The 16,690-nt window shown below is 32.3% G+C and overlaps 2 protein-coding genes across 2 annotated transcripts; both read right to left on the reverse strand.

The window, feature by feature from the left end:
• Window positions 1–246: 246 nt before the first annotated feature.
• Window positions 247–5,192, reverse strand: LOC143045466 (uncharacterized). Its single transcript, XM_076217989.1, has 6 exons — window positions 5,000–5,192; window positions 4,306–4,416; window positions 3,375–3,450; window positions 1,379–1,540; window positions 891–997; window positions 247–355 (listed from the first exon to the last, which is right to left on the reverse strand). Exons 1-6 carry the CDS (start codon window positions 5,138–5,140, stop codon window positions 299–301), a joined length of 654 nt encoding a protein of 217 aa, XP_076074104.1. The 5' UTR covers window positions 5,141–5,192; the 3' UTR covers window positions 247–298.
• A 3,313-nt stretch (window positions 5,193–8,505) lies between these two features.
• LOC143045459 (RING finger protein 151-like) lies at window positions 8,506–15,927 on the reverse strand. Its single transcript, XM_076217976.1, has 7 exons — window positions 15,844–15,927; window positions 13,375–13,442; window positions 10,482–10,590; window positions 10,178–10,224; window positions 9,862–9,928; window positions 9,102–9,240; window positions 8,506–8,713 (listed from the first exon to the last, which is right to left on the reverse strand). The coding sequence occupies exons 2-7, from the start codon at window positions 13,425–13,427 to the stop codon at window positions 8,574–8,576; spliced, it is 555 nt and encodes a 184-aa protein (XP_076074091.1). The 5' UTR covers window positions 13,428–13,442; window positions 15,844–15,927; the 3' UTR covers window positions 8,506–8,573.
• Between the last annotated feature and the right edge of the window lie 763 nt (window positions 15,928–16,690).

Raw genomic sequence — 16,690 nt, forward strand, 5'->3', positions numbered from 1 at the left:
GAGGAACAATCAACTTGAAACACATGTTCACTATGATATGAGCTTTCTAATTTAATTCAAATTTTAGTTTTGACCAGAATATTACAGTCCAATAAACATAGAAAGTGATAGTGTAAGTGGGGCATCCGTGTACTATGGACACATTCTTGTTATTCCTATTTCAGAGGAACAAATGAATGGGAATTTCTCAAAAGTCGCACAAAAAAATATTTATTTTATAAATTACAATATGTTTTTAAAATGACAAGTATTTTATTGTATTTATTGAAGTACACAATGATCTTCATATAAAAGCTGTCTATGGCAATAAATCTAAGTATCTTCTCAAAAGTCTGCCTTGCATTGGAATCAAGTTCTGAAGAAAAAAAGAAACATAATAAATTTATTACGATTGTGATCAATCATAAATGAAAGTGCTGAATTATAGATAAAGTCACACTGTTTTTTTAAATTAAATATAAAATCAGAAATAATATTTCATGACAAAGATTGAAGCAACCAATATACACAAAACAAATGCTTTAACAAATGACATCAGCTAAGATTATCTACTTAAATGCAGTCTCAATCAGACCAATGATGATAGTGTTATCAATTTCACAAATGCAATGTTAGTTGTCCATTATATATATTGAAACAATATTCCATATTAAAGTTGTAAAACTTTTATCATAACTTTTTATTGATCAATTTTCAAATACAAGTCATTCTCTAAAGCTTAATGGCTTTTTACGTTCCCTCATGTGAAGATTGATGCTCCAGTTTCCCTTCCCACAGTCCTCATTCCGAAAAGCTTTCTGCCATACTTTCCCTCACCCATAACTTAATGCCTCACTTTCCCTCTCTATAGGCCTGGGTTACAAATTGAATGTTTAATACTAGCTACTTACAGCTTGCACCAAAGGACTGTTCAAACAGCTGCTGGGTGGAGTAAATGAATCAGCCTTGCTTATTCCTGGAGTAATGTTACTGAAACCTACACTCTGTATGACAAATTCTAAAATGAAACAATATGAATATACAGTATGTTACGGTAAAAATTATTGGCAGAAAGGAAGATTCTTGCTATTTGCATCAAATCTATCTTGAATTTTAGTTTTGTTTTCAATAATTTAAAAAGTTATGTAAAAATGTCTGCTTTAAATATTTGCCTTTCAAAAGTTGCTTTGCATTGAAAAGTTTTAAAGATGATCATATTTTCCAATATGGGTGAATTTAGATGAACCCCTACCTGTTCATATGGTCTTAAGTGAGCAGCTGTTTCACTGACGACATCACATCTTATATTTTTACAATGATTATTGTTTTGATACTATGATAATAGTTTTAAATAAGATAACATATGCATGTAAAAAATTTAAAAAAAAACCATTTGTACCATTTGCAGTTTGACCATTGACCACCTCTCCCACTGGTACACATGTATTAGCTGTTACTGTTACACCAACTTCCAACGGTCCTCTCATGTAAGTGTATGAATTTATCATCATCTTGTTACTGGGAGGTCCCATATAGCTTGATCGCTGCAATTTTGCATCACCTAAAGGTTAAAAGGTAGAAGGGCATTAATATATATGTTTTACATATATTATTTTAATTTAAGTTTCAACTAAATCTGTACATTAACATTATACATCCACATTAAATGATCCATAGCTTTATAATCTTAATTTTATCTATTAATTGCAACTATAGCTGTTGCACATACATAAAAGAGGGACGAAAGATACCAAAGGGACAGTCAAACTCATAAATCTAAAACAAACTGACAACGCCATGGCTAAAAATGAAAAAGACAAACAAACAACAGCACACACGACACAACATAGAAAACTAAAGAATAAACAACACGAACCCCACCAAAAAACTAGGGGTGATCTCAGGTGCTCCGGAAGGGTAAGCAGATCCTGCTCCACATGCGGCAACCAATATATCAAATGTAAATTCCTTGTCCTTAGTGATATGTATAAAATATTTGCCACTGGACACTTGTCCTGAACTTGCATGACATATTTGCTATTGGACGTTAAGCAACCAACAATCAAACTACTTGACATTAAGAAAGCAACCATCAGCTTCATATTTGGTTTGAATAATCACCAATCATTTTAATTGAAGTTTAAGAACATGAGTAGTTCATCCAATTCAACCATCAAGAGAGTTTGTAGTATACAAATCTAGCCTTTGCATGAGGTCGATACAAGGATATATTGACCTGAAAGAAGTATATTGATTGAGGACGAAGTCTGAGGTCGATATATACTTTGGGTCGATATATCCTGTATTGACCTCATACAAAGGCTATATTTGTTATATTATTAATTTCCGACCATGTTTGTATGAAAATCGTCATTTAGGTTAGTTGGAATTTTATAGATATAACATTGTCTCCTTGACAATAACAACATATTAGTTGTTATTTCATTTACTTTTTTTGGACATCTTAAGCATTTGAAGATTTTTTTTCGTCAAATAATCGATCACAGATATCATTTGTTTCAAAACGTTAAACAATATCCTGCAATTCATTACATGACGTCACAAAGTATATCGGTTTTTAGATATTCTAAAAATAACCGTGCAATATGCTTTTTGCCGGTCAATATACTCAATATGCTTTTTGCTACCCGCCGTTTTCTCTCTACCTTCGAAAATATAGTTTAACATGTGACTATCCCTAAACGAATCAAATTTGTTAAAATATACGAATTAATAATATTATATGTCAATTGTACAGTAAGCCAACAAAACGAAAAACTAAGAGACATATTATTTTATTATATATCTTTAATATGAATGCAAGTAAACATGAGATACAATGCCTAAATTCCAATTGTTTACAACCTCCTACAGAGAGGATGAGTTCTGATAATGCTAGAGAAACAAGAATGTGTCCAAAGTACACGGATGCCCCACTCGCACTATCCTTTTCCATGTTCCATGGACCGTGAAATTGGTTTATAATCTAATTTGGCATTAAAATTAGAAAGATTATACTATAGAGAACATATGTACTAAGTTTCAAGTTGATTGGACTTCAATTTCATCAAAAACTACCTTGACCAAAAACTTTAACCTGAAACTCCCACTTTCATTTTCTATGTTCAGTGGACCGTGAAACTGGCGTCAAAAGTCTAATTTGGCTTCAAAATTAGAAAGATCATATCATAAGCAACAAGTGTACTAAGTACTACCTGACCAAAAACTTTAACCTGAAGGACGCACAGACGGACGAACGGACGAACGAACGGAGAACAGACCAGAAAACACAATGCCCCTCTACTGTTGTAGATAGGGCATAAAAATACATTCAATGTATTGCCTGTAACATTTGTAGAGTTTAGTTACTAATACAGACTGTATAGGATACTTACTTGGAATACAGTTAGGAACAAATGCCCCAAGAGGTGTTCTAGTGCAGTTGTTACCACTGACTGTGTATTGAATGCCCTGTAAATAGCGCAGATTTTGTTTAAAGATCTGATAGACCATCACATTTCAACCTCAATTACATGTTAGCTTGTTTGTTGGTCAGCTTGTATAGTAAAACTTATAAAGAACATTTTTCAAAGGTCACAAAAGTTTGCACTTCAGAATTTTGGGGGTATGTGATGTGATATAATATGGAAAAATTCCTTTAAAAAAAGATGTTAGTTTCATACTACAGTATTATTTAATGAGTCCTAGGCAAACAAATCTTTTCATGCATTTTTATCTTTTGCCTATGCAAATATTTTGACTTTGGTTCAGAGAAATATTTCATAACCTCAAAATTCGAGGGATATAAGCTATGATTAAGACAGCAATTTGAAATACGATTCTTTTTGTATCAAGGTGTAATTTTGAAATAATATTTCTTATAATAAGTAGTCAATAAGCCCCAAACATCGCTGATGTATTATTAACTTGCAAGCCATAAAGTTATTCTAATTGAATCCGTATTCATGTGAGTGACCTATAATTTGACTCCTTAGATGGTGACGATTAGGAATGTTTTGGCTATTTAAAGGAAAAAATATCAATATTGAAATTGAAACAAGGATGACCATTTGGTTGGCTTAATTCGATAAAAAAAAATACAATTATTCTTATACATGCATAGGTGAAAGGGATGATTAACGTACTTTTTAAACCTATATAATCAAACAGACCTAGAAATTTCCAATTCAGCATGTAGTCCCTATCTATATTTATTTCTGGTTATATGACCGTTGGCATCCGTCGGAGGTCACCTCCACGGTTCATTAGATAACGTCTAGACTAAAATACACACGAAATGCTGAACAAACTCAAATATGTACTTGCCTGTGCATAATTCAAAATGACACCAACATTTCCGTTATAACCTCTTGTACTCACGTACAACATTGCAGCTACGCGTTTGTTGGTGGCATCATACGCAACACTTACAGAACCCTGCAAACAAAAACAAAACAATTAATTGGGTTCATAATTATATCGAAAATCGTCACTATTATATAACTTCCAAAAATAGACACCAACAAAATATTTTTAGTTTCTTAAAAAACCTTCACAGTTCACTTTTAAGAAGTCGCATTTTATTCATTGACAATGTTAAGTTAAAATTAAGATATCTATCTATCAAATTTTAGGAGTTTGGAAATAAAACATTGATGTTCAAGACCTCTTCAATGGTTCAAGCAAATGTTACATTGTAGGATATATGATAAACAAGCATGGACATAATACACCGATGTTCATGTCTCCTACCAAGATTCAAGATAATGTAGGAAATCCTGAGGTCTTAGAAAAATTAAAGACATCTTTAATATGAAACGTGTATTGTCTGAAATACTTCTGGTGCATGGTAGAGATTCTTAAATCGATATTACAGTCCAGGAACTTGCGAATATAGTTCAAAATTTGAAATCTATATTAGGTTTTGATATTCTTCAAGATGTTCTTAGACAGAAATTTTTGGGGTCAATAAATACGACTTCGTCGTTCTATATTTTCATCCTTAATTGTCTTGACCTACCGTAACTATCATCGGATCTGCTGTATCATTTTGAGAAACAGCTATAATCGTTCCCTCCGTGCCTTCCCACTGAGCAGGTACACAACATATTTGTGCTTGTGATCCTACTGCTAGAGCTAGAGTTACTATGAGTACAATCATCTTGGGGTATCAACAATACTGACAAATTGGGCTACTACAATACTGTTCTGTCTTATCAGTTACACCTTATCTGTATTACGGATCGTGGTATTTTCATCAAATAAGGAATTACGAATAATTTTATGATAAAATTATAAGGTGTAAGACCTCGAAAGGTTTCTGTGACATGATATAAAATGGTGAAACTTTGATATTGTTATCAACGTGCGAATGAACAATAGTACTGTCTGATGTGATGGGTGATATCGACATATTCAGTAACAAAAAAGCTCAATCGACTTTTTATGCAAGTTACGTTTAATTCTTATTTATAAGTCGCCGCCAAAATCGAAGATTTGGAGAAGTTGTTTTTGTCCCGTTTTGTTTTTATACTTTCTAGACTAATTTTTGAAAAATTCATGTCAGAAAATGATTGATATACATGTAAAAATGTTTAACATTGTTTTTAAATCTGGTAAAATTCCTGACCTATGGTCAGTTGGTATTATATGTCCAATTTATAAAGGTAAAGGTGACATGGCAGACCCTGATAATTATAGGGGTATTACTATTCTGAGCTGTTGTGGTAAACTTTTTACAGCTGTATTGAATAACAGATTAAATTGTTACTTAGAAAATATGAATGTTCTCTGCGAAGAACAGGCAGGTTTTAGAAAAATCATGGTACTTATGATCACATTTTTAATCTTCAATGCTTAGTTGAGCTATATTTGTATCGTAAAAAACCATTGTATTGTGCATTTGTTGATTACCGTAAGGCATTTGACTCTTTTAATAGAATAGCATTATGGCGTAAATTGTTTCAAAACTGTGTTAATGGAAATATGCTTGTTATTATACATGCTATGAATGAAAATGCTAAATCCTGTGTTAGGCAAGGTTCAAAGTTATCTGAATATTTTCAAAGTAATATTGGTGTTCGCCAAAGCGAAAATCCGTCTCCTGTACTCTTTTCACTACTTTTAAATGGCCTGGTAGAGTTTATTTCCAAAGCTTATGATGGTCTATCTGATATGTGATGCAACCCACTTAGTACTTGATACTGATGAAATTTCTGTTTATTTAAGATTATACTTGTTGTTATATGCTGATGACACAGTTATTTTAGCTGAATCCAAAGTAGAATTACAAATTGCTCTTAACGCAATGTACTTGTATTGTAAGACATGGAATTTTGAAATTAATGCTTCAAAGACAAAAGTTGTTATATTTAATAAACGTAAAATAATTGACAAACCTGTATTTACTTTAAATGGTGAAATTTTAAATGTTGTAGATGACTTTGTGTATTTAGGTATAATTTTTATGTCAAATGGATCGTTTTCCAAAAATAGAATTAAATTGTTGGATCAGGGTAGAAAAACGATGTATAGTATGTTAAGAAAATGTAGATCCTTAGGTTTGCCTATTAATATCCAACTTAAAATGTTTGATACTATGGTTTCTCCATTTCTTCTCAAGTTATGGTTGTGAAGTGTGGGGTTATGAGAATAATGCTGCTGTTGAATCTTTGTTTTTACAATTTTACAAAATTATACTTGGTGATAAAAAATCTACTCCCAATTGTATTTTATTTGGAGTACTAGGTAGATATCCTACTGACATATTTATAAAGAGCAGAATGATAGGTATTTGGAAAAGGCTTATATGTAATAAACAAGACAAGATATCTGCTATGTTGTACAAATTGTTGTTTAATATGCATAAGAAAGATTTTTTTCCATTCTAAGTGGATAAAATATATTGAAAATATCTTGAATGATTGTGGTTTTTCTGAATATTGGATTGCACAAAATGTACCAAATTGTATAAATTTATCAAAACTTGTTAAACAGAGATTATGTGATCAATTTAAGTAGAATTGGGGTACAACTATTTTTAACTCACCAAAATGTCTTAACTACAGAATTTTTAAATATAATCATGGTTTAGAATATTATTTACTTAATTTACCAGATGATTTGAAAAAAGCCTTATGCATTTTAGATGTCTAAATCATCGTCTCCCTATTGAAAGGGGTCGCTTTTGGGGTATAGAACGTGACGACAGAATTTGTGACATATGTAACAAAAACCAACTAGGGGATGAATATCATTATTTATTTAATTGTACTTTTTTAAATAATGAAAGGAAATCTTTATAACCTTGTAATCTTATTACCAACCATAATACTGACAAATGTTATGAGTTATTTAATTCTGACTCGTAAACTGTTGTTCTTAAAATTGTAGAGCAGAAGAGCATGTTTGAGCTTGTGAGAGGTTTAGCTAGCTATAAAACAAGCCTTAAGCCGGCTGGGGTACGCCTCCGGGTGTGGGATTTTCTTGATGTGTTGAAAATCCTTTGGTGGTCTTCAGCTGTGTTCTGCTCTTTGGTCGGGTTGTCATTTCCTTATTCAGTTTTATTAAACTACCATTTTCTACATATGCCTGTACCAAGTCAGGAATATGACAGTTATTGTCCATTCGTTTGATGTGTTTGAACTTTTGATATTGCCATTCGATTAGGTACTTTCCGTTTTGATTTTTCTTCGGAGTAAAGTATTTTTTTTTTTACATTTTTATAACAAATGAGATTGGCAAACTTATTCGTAAAGAGATAATAGCGGAATCCATAGCTTCAGAGTTTGATTGCACGTTTAATGCATTCAGATCAATGTATATATTTTTTTACCAATGTCGTCTCTTTCTGTTATCACGTTTGTTTGTTTGTTAGTTTTATTCTATTATTTTCACTTTAAATGGGAGTTGATAAATAGTTTGCTCTATATAATATACTAGTAATATTATTCTTTAAAAAATCAGAAATCATTCCATTTTTTTTGTTCATCAAATCCCCGTATCAGCTAACTTTTGCGATCATGGTTTTTGGATGTAAGTAATCAGGAAGTAAAACGTCTATCTTACATGTGTATGAATATAAAAGTAAGAAGATGTGGTATGATTGCCATTGAGACAAATACGCCCTATAATAGAGAAAAATTGGCGTAAAAATAAGCAACCCTGGGTTACCATACGACCTTCAACAATGAGCAAAACCCATACCTCATACTAGTTTCGAGCTTTAAAAAGACCCAAAATGACAAATGAAAAAGAATCCAACGAGGAAACTGACGGTCTGATTAATGTACAAAACAATGAACCATTCTTTGTACAAGACGACAAGGTTTTTTTTATATGAGTTATGATTACCAAAGAGACAACTATCCACGGCCCAAAGTCAAGTCAAATGAAGAAGATCTGTCAGCAATTATAGTCAACCGTAAAACAATGAGAAAAACAAACACAGAAATCTATGTCTCGCATTCTGATACTTCAGTTACATGGAGACAAAATTATTGGGTTAAATAAAGGGCTATAAGAAAATAAATGGCAAATAAGTATATTATTTCATAAACATTAGAAAAATAAATAGCAAAATACGAAGTTTTATATCAAGTTGAAGGTGTATTTTCCTTTTCTTCAAACATAGTTTTCAACAAAGATTTTTGACTGTCACCGGAACGAAACAGTCTCATCATTAAGGACGGTTTTGCTGGAGAAGACAGGACTTCATCATCTGCAACATTTGAATCTGAAAAAGATACAATGCAATTTATTTTGTAAATGTTAATTGTTAGAATATATCTTTTATATCTATAATTGTTATAGTTGAACGTCTATAGAAACACATTATAAAACATAAATTCTGTTGATTAAGTAAACCGTTATCAATTTCACAAAATGCTTACAAGACTAGCTAATTTTCTTGTACAATTCAGTTTGAAATGTTCCTTAGTTTGTTAGGTTTTGAAATCAACATGATAGGTGTAACAGTTTGCCACATGTGACTTTAACATTTTGAGTATTTAACTCAGTTTTGACTTGAAACAATTTTATTTGAACATCTCATAGTTTTCAAATCACTTTAATAGCATTACGACTAACAAAAAAAAGTACTTTAAGTTCAAAATAAGACTCACCTGGCGTATTTTCTTTTTCTTTCATTTTCAGAAAATCAGGTAGGTTATTTGGATTAAATTCACAAGATTTCTTATGGGATTTTAACATTTGCAACTGTCCAATGAAATCACAGCCCGATTTTCTAAATGGACATGCAACCTGCAATAAGAAATTAGCTAGCGTTTTCAGATGTACCAAATATCATGATGAATAAGCGATCAATGGTGTTCCCTTATACCTCCTTATAAACATAGCAACAAACTTATCACTGGTTTTCTATTTTTCTGGTTCGTTCGAGTACAAATAAGTGACTTCATTACATCACACGAAAACACCTATAGGTCTTAGTGGTCTGATAGAAACTGGGCTCATCAATTATATCACGTAGATATAAGTAGATGTGGTATGAGTGCTTATGAGACAACTCTCCATTCAAGTCACAATTTGTAAAAGTAAACCATTATAGGTCATAAGTACGGTCTTCAACGCGGAGCCTTGGCTCACACCAAACAGTAAGCTATAATTAAAGGCCCCCAAAAATGACAAGTGTAAAACCATTCAAACAGGAAAACTAACGGTTAAATATCTAGTTATATTTAAACGATAAAGGGCAAGGAAATTGCCCATGATTGCAGGATGTATGCGATGTCTAAAACGATGACGTAGCTGGGTCCTGTCTCAATGTTGTGTCTTCAACACCTGCCTTTATTCATGTATATATAAACAAAAATGACAGTGCATGATACAATATGGCAAAACAAAATATGATTTTTTACTCACCATTTGATCTCCTATAATATTTTCAACGATAAAGTCATGGTGCATTTGGTGTAATTGTAAGCTCTTTCTAAAACAGAAAAAAAAAAACAGAAAAAACTTTTACGGCAATACTTCTGTTATTTCAGCTGCATTTATTCAAAACGTCCTCATTCGACAAACAGTAAACAACAATTAATCAGAATGTAAACATTACAAAAATTTCGTGTTTTTTAATGATTATATAAAAATACAGTGCAAAAACAAAACAGACAGTTAAAAAAAATGAATTCTTGAAGCCATTTTACAGTACTACGGCTGCATAATTATACGGTCTTACCTGTCCTCTGGACAAGTCTTGCTGTTCCGTAACCATGACGTTATGCACTGAAAACAGCAAATGGTAAATAAAAATTAACAAGTAGCAAAATAAGTAAAAACAAAATAGTAGAAAACAAATATAAAAGAAAAATAGTTCCCCGAGGTTACCCAACCTCGTCCTTTGATTTAAAAAATATTTCAATGAATAGTTGCTTTTTGGTGATTGTGCATGCAACCAGGTGAACGATATAGACTTTTCTAAAACCATGAGTGGTCATAAAAAGTTTTACTTTAACTATTGAATGTGTATTTCCATCACTTACCGCTTTGCAGAAACTATGACCACATGGAGCTCTGTATGGCTGATTGAAAACGTCCTGACATATGGAACAGAATAAGTGAGAGCTGACGGACTCGGGATTAAGGAAGTATCTATAGAAAAAAGAAAAGGGTGCTCTTCTAAAGTTGCACATAAAATAATGCTAATTGCAATGTACGAGTAGAATCGATCCACTGGGTCCAGTCATGTCTAACTTATTGTTTTTTTTACTATCCAATTTTTTTTCTCTTTCTGTGAATATTGAAATAAAAAATGTATCTGATTCAGCATGAAATTTATTTGTAATATCTATGTGCATAATTTTCGAATAATATAAACCTTGAAGAACACTTGAATCGACTGTAGAAATATGTAAATAATACACATTATATTCATCTGAAGTTTTGATTTCAACATTGATTTGAAATGATTTGTATGAACAATGTAAATGACTTTTTTTAACAACACGAGTAGTTATTCAGTGAACACTGCATAAGCTTGCGAAGGAAGTCCGACTGGTTAGAGTTTTGTTGTCGATTTTCAGTACACATTTAAATAGCTTGTTTGAGCCAGGACGCCATGTAGGCTTTATGTACATGTTCCTTGAACGTTTATCATACGAAAATGTATGCTATTTACAATCCTAAAGTGGTCCGTTTTTCTTCTTATTTATTGCACTGTATTGATTTTATAATGGTTCTCAATAAAATGACCACACACACCAATAATACACTGCACACACTATTCAACATGTGCATTTAACTTTCACGAATTGGATAAGGAGGATAGATTATAGATTTTCTTCTCCTAACATTTTATCACCAGGTGTTACTGATGAATGAGTAACACGATGGATGTCACATGTGGAGCAGAAACTGCTTGTCCACCAGGAGTGCATGAGTTCAACCCCGGTTTTTGGTTGGGTTCGTATTGCTCAATCTGCATGTGGTTTTCTGTGTAGTGTTAAAATATTGTCGTCTGTCCTTCTTCGTTTTCGTACTTTGACGTTATGTCTTTTTTTTTTAATTGATTATGCTTTAAATTGCATCCTTGGTATATTCTATCTTTTAGCAACAACCAACCATTGAAAATCGCACTATCCTGCAGTGGCGTTGCTTGCCTTCTGTTTATACCGAGGCAGGGGGTCAGGGAGCGCAGCCCCCTTTAAGCTATAGAGGTTTTTACAATTTGAACAAGAAAAAATCGTTAAAAATTGTTGCTGTTTAATGTTATTTCATCATAATAATGTTAATTATATGCCTTACTATCTATACTCAAAGCTATAAAAATAACAAAATACGTGAAGTTATCACATTAGACAACCAATGAAAAGTCAGTTTCCTGACTTGCTAGCAGTTACAGAAAGCAGGAACATATATATTGACGTACTGTTCCCAGCAGAAAGCCAGCGCAAATGCCAAATGGCTCCCAATATATTTCCAAGCCGTAGTACACTCTAATATAGTTGGCTGTAACTCACTGTGACATGCATGAGTTAACGTCATATCACAAGAAATCATGACCTTGCTCGGTGGATAGAAGAAATCTGTACAAAATGTTCAATACAGAAAAAACAAACGCAAATATTAAGGTTTATTAAGTAATAAGTTTTGTGATGACCATTTATTTGGTCGTAGGTCACGAATCAACGAATTATAGATAATCACCACAAAATGACAGCTCGATTGAACAAACGAATTTCAGGATAAACTAGGAGAAAAACATATGCTTCATGTAAAGTGTAGCACGGCACTTGTTTTAGTGGTGTATTCCTTCGAAGGTCTTGAAATTATATATTGAATGATTTTAAACTTTTTTATCATTCACGATGAACAGGACAACCGGTGAATAACTATAAAGTAACATTTACTTGATTCTGAAGTCTTCATTATAAATGAACAGTATTTGGTTGATTTTTTTTTATATATAAACTGACATTATGTATTAACTAACAGACATGTTTCTCTGGAATTAGTAATTCCTTTAAATATTTTAAATTCCCTGCTTGTGAAAACGTACTATGAACTTAAAATAGCGAGAACAAAACTTGAGAACCACAACATATAAATTATTTTCTGTGTACTATGATATATAGATGCATATTTTGTTTTGTTTGGTACCAGAGTCAATGAACATAGTCGTAGGGGAACATGTCAACGGTTATAAATGAGGGTTTGAATGCTTAGAATGGGATTATCAAATATTTATTTTTTAATCATTGTCGCCCATAATTTGATTTTCCTTTATTTTATAACTTAGCACCATTTTAAATCCATATTCTTTTAAATTTAAATTAATTTCAGGGCCGATTTTTCTGTTTTCTTAAAACCTCACTCAGGCCCCTCATATACTAGAAATTATTCTGACACAAAATTAAATAATTTACCTAATTCAATGGTAAAGTGATTTGATCGGGCGACTCGTGAGTTGGATCCTCATCTATTCTACTCACTGTTTTGAATTTCGCTTGCAATGGGGACAAAATAAATCTGTTGTCGATTTCCTTTATCTCTGACAAACTTGAATAACAGAAAACTACCGTAAAGGGTTTTTCCGAGTAGAGGAGGGAAAATTAATTCAAATGTTCCCATAAGTCTTGAATAATTCGTAAAGGGTATGAATCAATAACCGCGCCAACAAGACATAGCCAGTTTGCTGCAATAATCATTTAAAAGAAAATACAGTGAAGGAAATTTTTTTTTTTTACCGAGGCAGTTGCCTCGGTTAACTGCCTCGGTTAGTTGCCTCGGTTGCCTCAACGTAAGCTTCGCCCCTGATCCTGTTTAGGTATTATCGAGTTTATATGGAAAATACAAGTATAACAAAATTGCAAAATTACAAATAACACTTTTCTTTGTGTATGCATGAAATAGAGGTTACAAATCGCAAATTAATACCTTTCTTCAGGTTCTTCTGGCACTTTCTGTTCTTTCCCTCTCCTTTTAGTCATTGTTGTAAACAGACCCTAAGATAAACGAAAACTGGGTTGACATGATTATATTAAAAGTGATTAGAAAGTTAATGTCATTTCGAACGTCTCTCCATCCAAATAGTTTGGAAATTATCATCCTCTTGCACATTGAAGCACATCTGTAACTCTTTGAGAGTTCTGTTGATTGAATGATTGATTGTTGTTTGCTTAAAGTCCAAAGGTTCGTAGGTCACTACGTATACATACCCTCTTTTTCAGTCAGTATAAATTTCCTTCCTTAATCAGGTTCACCCACTCCTGTTTGAGATATTGTTTTCAATAGTTCTCATGGTTCTGGAGTATTTGTCATGCCCACAAATATAAACCATTGAGATCAGAGCATAACACACTTTGCTAAGAGAACGGGTATGTCTTTAAACATATTGAACCATATGTCAGTGTACGTGTCATGCGTGTAGTGAATAAAAAAAAACCATAAAATAAAACTGAATAATGAATTAGTAGTTATCTCACCTACATTTATTTCAATTTGAAAAAACTCAATCAATCAATCAATCACAGTATCACATCTTTATGAGTCTATTTGAGGATCTAATATCATTTGTATTCTTGTAGACTTTAACATCTAACCAAATTATTAAACGTTTTAATGGCTTGAACAGTTTGCAAATTTTGACAGTTTAAAAAAAAAATGAGAAAAGAAATATTCACTCAAAAACTTGTTTTACCTGTCGGACATGTCGAAGATGAAGCTGAATGGGTATTTCTTTCATACATTATATAAGATAACGAAATGTAGTATGACTGCCAATGAAAAAACTATCCAGCGAAGTTGAAATGAAGTGGATGTAAGCAATTATAGGTAACCGTACGAGAAACCTCCATACTGTATATTTCAGATTTAAAAAGCCTTGAAGGAGAATTTGCCCTAATGATCCCTAATCAAAATTTTGTATGCTGAGAAATGCAAATCAACTTTTTCACAGCAATGTCAAGCGTTGAATAACAGTACTAATTCGTGTTTATGAAATTATGGAATTATCCTTGAAAGTAAGAAGAGTATGCCATCTTTGTGACTCGACTGACATTGGTGACGAATACCACTACATTATGACGTGCGAAGCACTTAAAACAGATAGAACAAAATTGTTATCTAACTATTTTTGGAAAATTCCAAACACATACAAATTCTGTGTTTTATTCAACTCTACAAATACTGTACAATTAGAAAAACTGTGTAAATTCATTAAAATTATTATTGTGAAAGTATGTCCTCCTAGTTAAACTATGTAACTTACATGTAATATTTCACACATGCATGTATTTATTCTATTTATGTATACATATATGTGTACCATTCTCTGTAACTTTGTATTTAGTTTAAGAGAATTTGAAAAATTGAAACACAAAAGTGTCTGTCTTTTATAATCTTACAGAAAACTTTATCAAATGAAGCAAGACATAATTGCAAAAGAAATAGAGAATGTATTGGCAATCGAAGCTATAGAAAATGCATTTTATCGATGAACATTTTGTTTTAAGGAAAGTTTTATTGTTTATCAAGTGCTTCTTTCATTTGGCAAAGGCGAAAACATCAACGGTTAGTTCCATGCGAACTGCTGGTCCAGTCGTTTAAGAATTACAAGGAAGCAGGGTAACGACACACATACTTATAATATAGGGGGGAAAAGGGTAAGCTCACGAGACTTATCTCCAATGGATTAATACTAAGGGCCAGAATACAATTTACTGAAGGATTAAAAACCAAAAAAGTATGCCAAAACCAAAAACATTGAAACCCATCAAAGAGGAGATTCAATAGATGTACAGCATGACATAATTAAAGGATATAATAATATCGTACATTTTTTTGTCGTATATCAATGTATATGAGAATAAGAGCCAAAAAAAAAAAAAAAATACCCTACACGTTACTCGAAAAATTCAGTGTAAGAAGTTAAAATTATAAAGATGATTTACTTGGAAAAATGGAACACCATAAGATAAGATAAGACATAAATTATCTGAACAACTTAGAAAACATTTTATAAGCTCTCTGAATTGGTTTTATATATCAAACAAGAAAGAAAGAAGGGCAAGAAAAAGGGGGTCCCTGCCTCAAGCAACTGTGCACTGGACGACAGGAATGTCTATTTACAAACTACTAAACGGTAAGCAAATCTTTTAACAACTCATTAAAAACAAGACATTAAAAAATTCAAATATTTCTGATATACTCTCCTCAAGATATTCTCATTCTCATCAAGCATTGGCGGAGAACTTGATAGAAAAGTACCGTGAGAAAATGTGTAGGTGTGAAGGGTAGAAAAAAGTTTAGAGGCTGTGGTCCTTGTTCAAACATGATTCGACGAACTAGTCTTATTCTATTCATAAGTAACGTTCAGAATTAATACTAGTAATACACAAAACTTACAGTAGTATTGTACTTGTTTATAAATTCAAATTTCCCACTTTAACATTTTTATTTAGGTAAAAATCCGATGCATACAGAATGATGTCAAGGTAGCTATAAAGGTAAATTTATAAAGTTTGATACCGGGAAAATATGATTGTGTTTGATTCAGGTATTTACCTCGCTGTAAGTTCCAGGTAGATCATAGCTTTGATCGACAGCCATGGTTTGAGTACATTTAAAAACAACCGAAAATCTTCTAGCAGCCTGATTGTTATATTTCTCATACACATATTGATATTGCCTAGTGTTTTACAATTTTTGAAAAAATTCTTTAGGGAGTTTGAAAATCACTGACTAGGTGGCTGACTTGAAACAGGCTCTTTTAGAAATAACAACATAGCAGATGTTCCCAGGATAAGAACAACTACCCATGGGTTACACTCATTCAGATAAGCAGGAGCCAAACTCTGGAACGAACTGCCAAATAAGATGAGGGAAGAAATGTCATTGGCTCAGTTTAAAAGTTTGGTTGGTAATTGGGAGGGCAGTTCGTGTCAGTGTTCCTCCTGCAGACCTCAATGAGCTGTAGATCAGTTATTTATTTTTCTTGTATACTCTGGCTTTTAAATTATAAGGCATATTTTTTTATTTGTGTTCTTAATGCTTGAATTACTTTTAGTGCTTTATAATAGCTATTGCATGAATGTTAGTTTATTTGCATTTTATGTTTGCTTATATGCTTTAATTGTGCTTATTAATTGCTGTGCTTGATAACATTATTTACTTTGCATGATGTGCTTTATGTTTTATGTGTTTTATGTATTGTGCTCGTCTTATATGAATGTCGGATAAAAGCTCTACAAAG

The sequence above is a fragment of the Mytilus galloprovincialis genome, chromosome 9, assembly GCF_965363235.1.
Source record: "Mytilus galloprovincialis chromosome 9, xbMytGall1.hap1.1, whole genome shotgun sequence".
Taxonomy (NCBI): domain Eukaryota; kingdom Metazoa; phylum Mollusca; class Bivalvia; order Mytilida; family Mytilidae; genus Mytilus; species Mytilus galloprovincialis.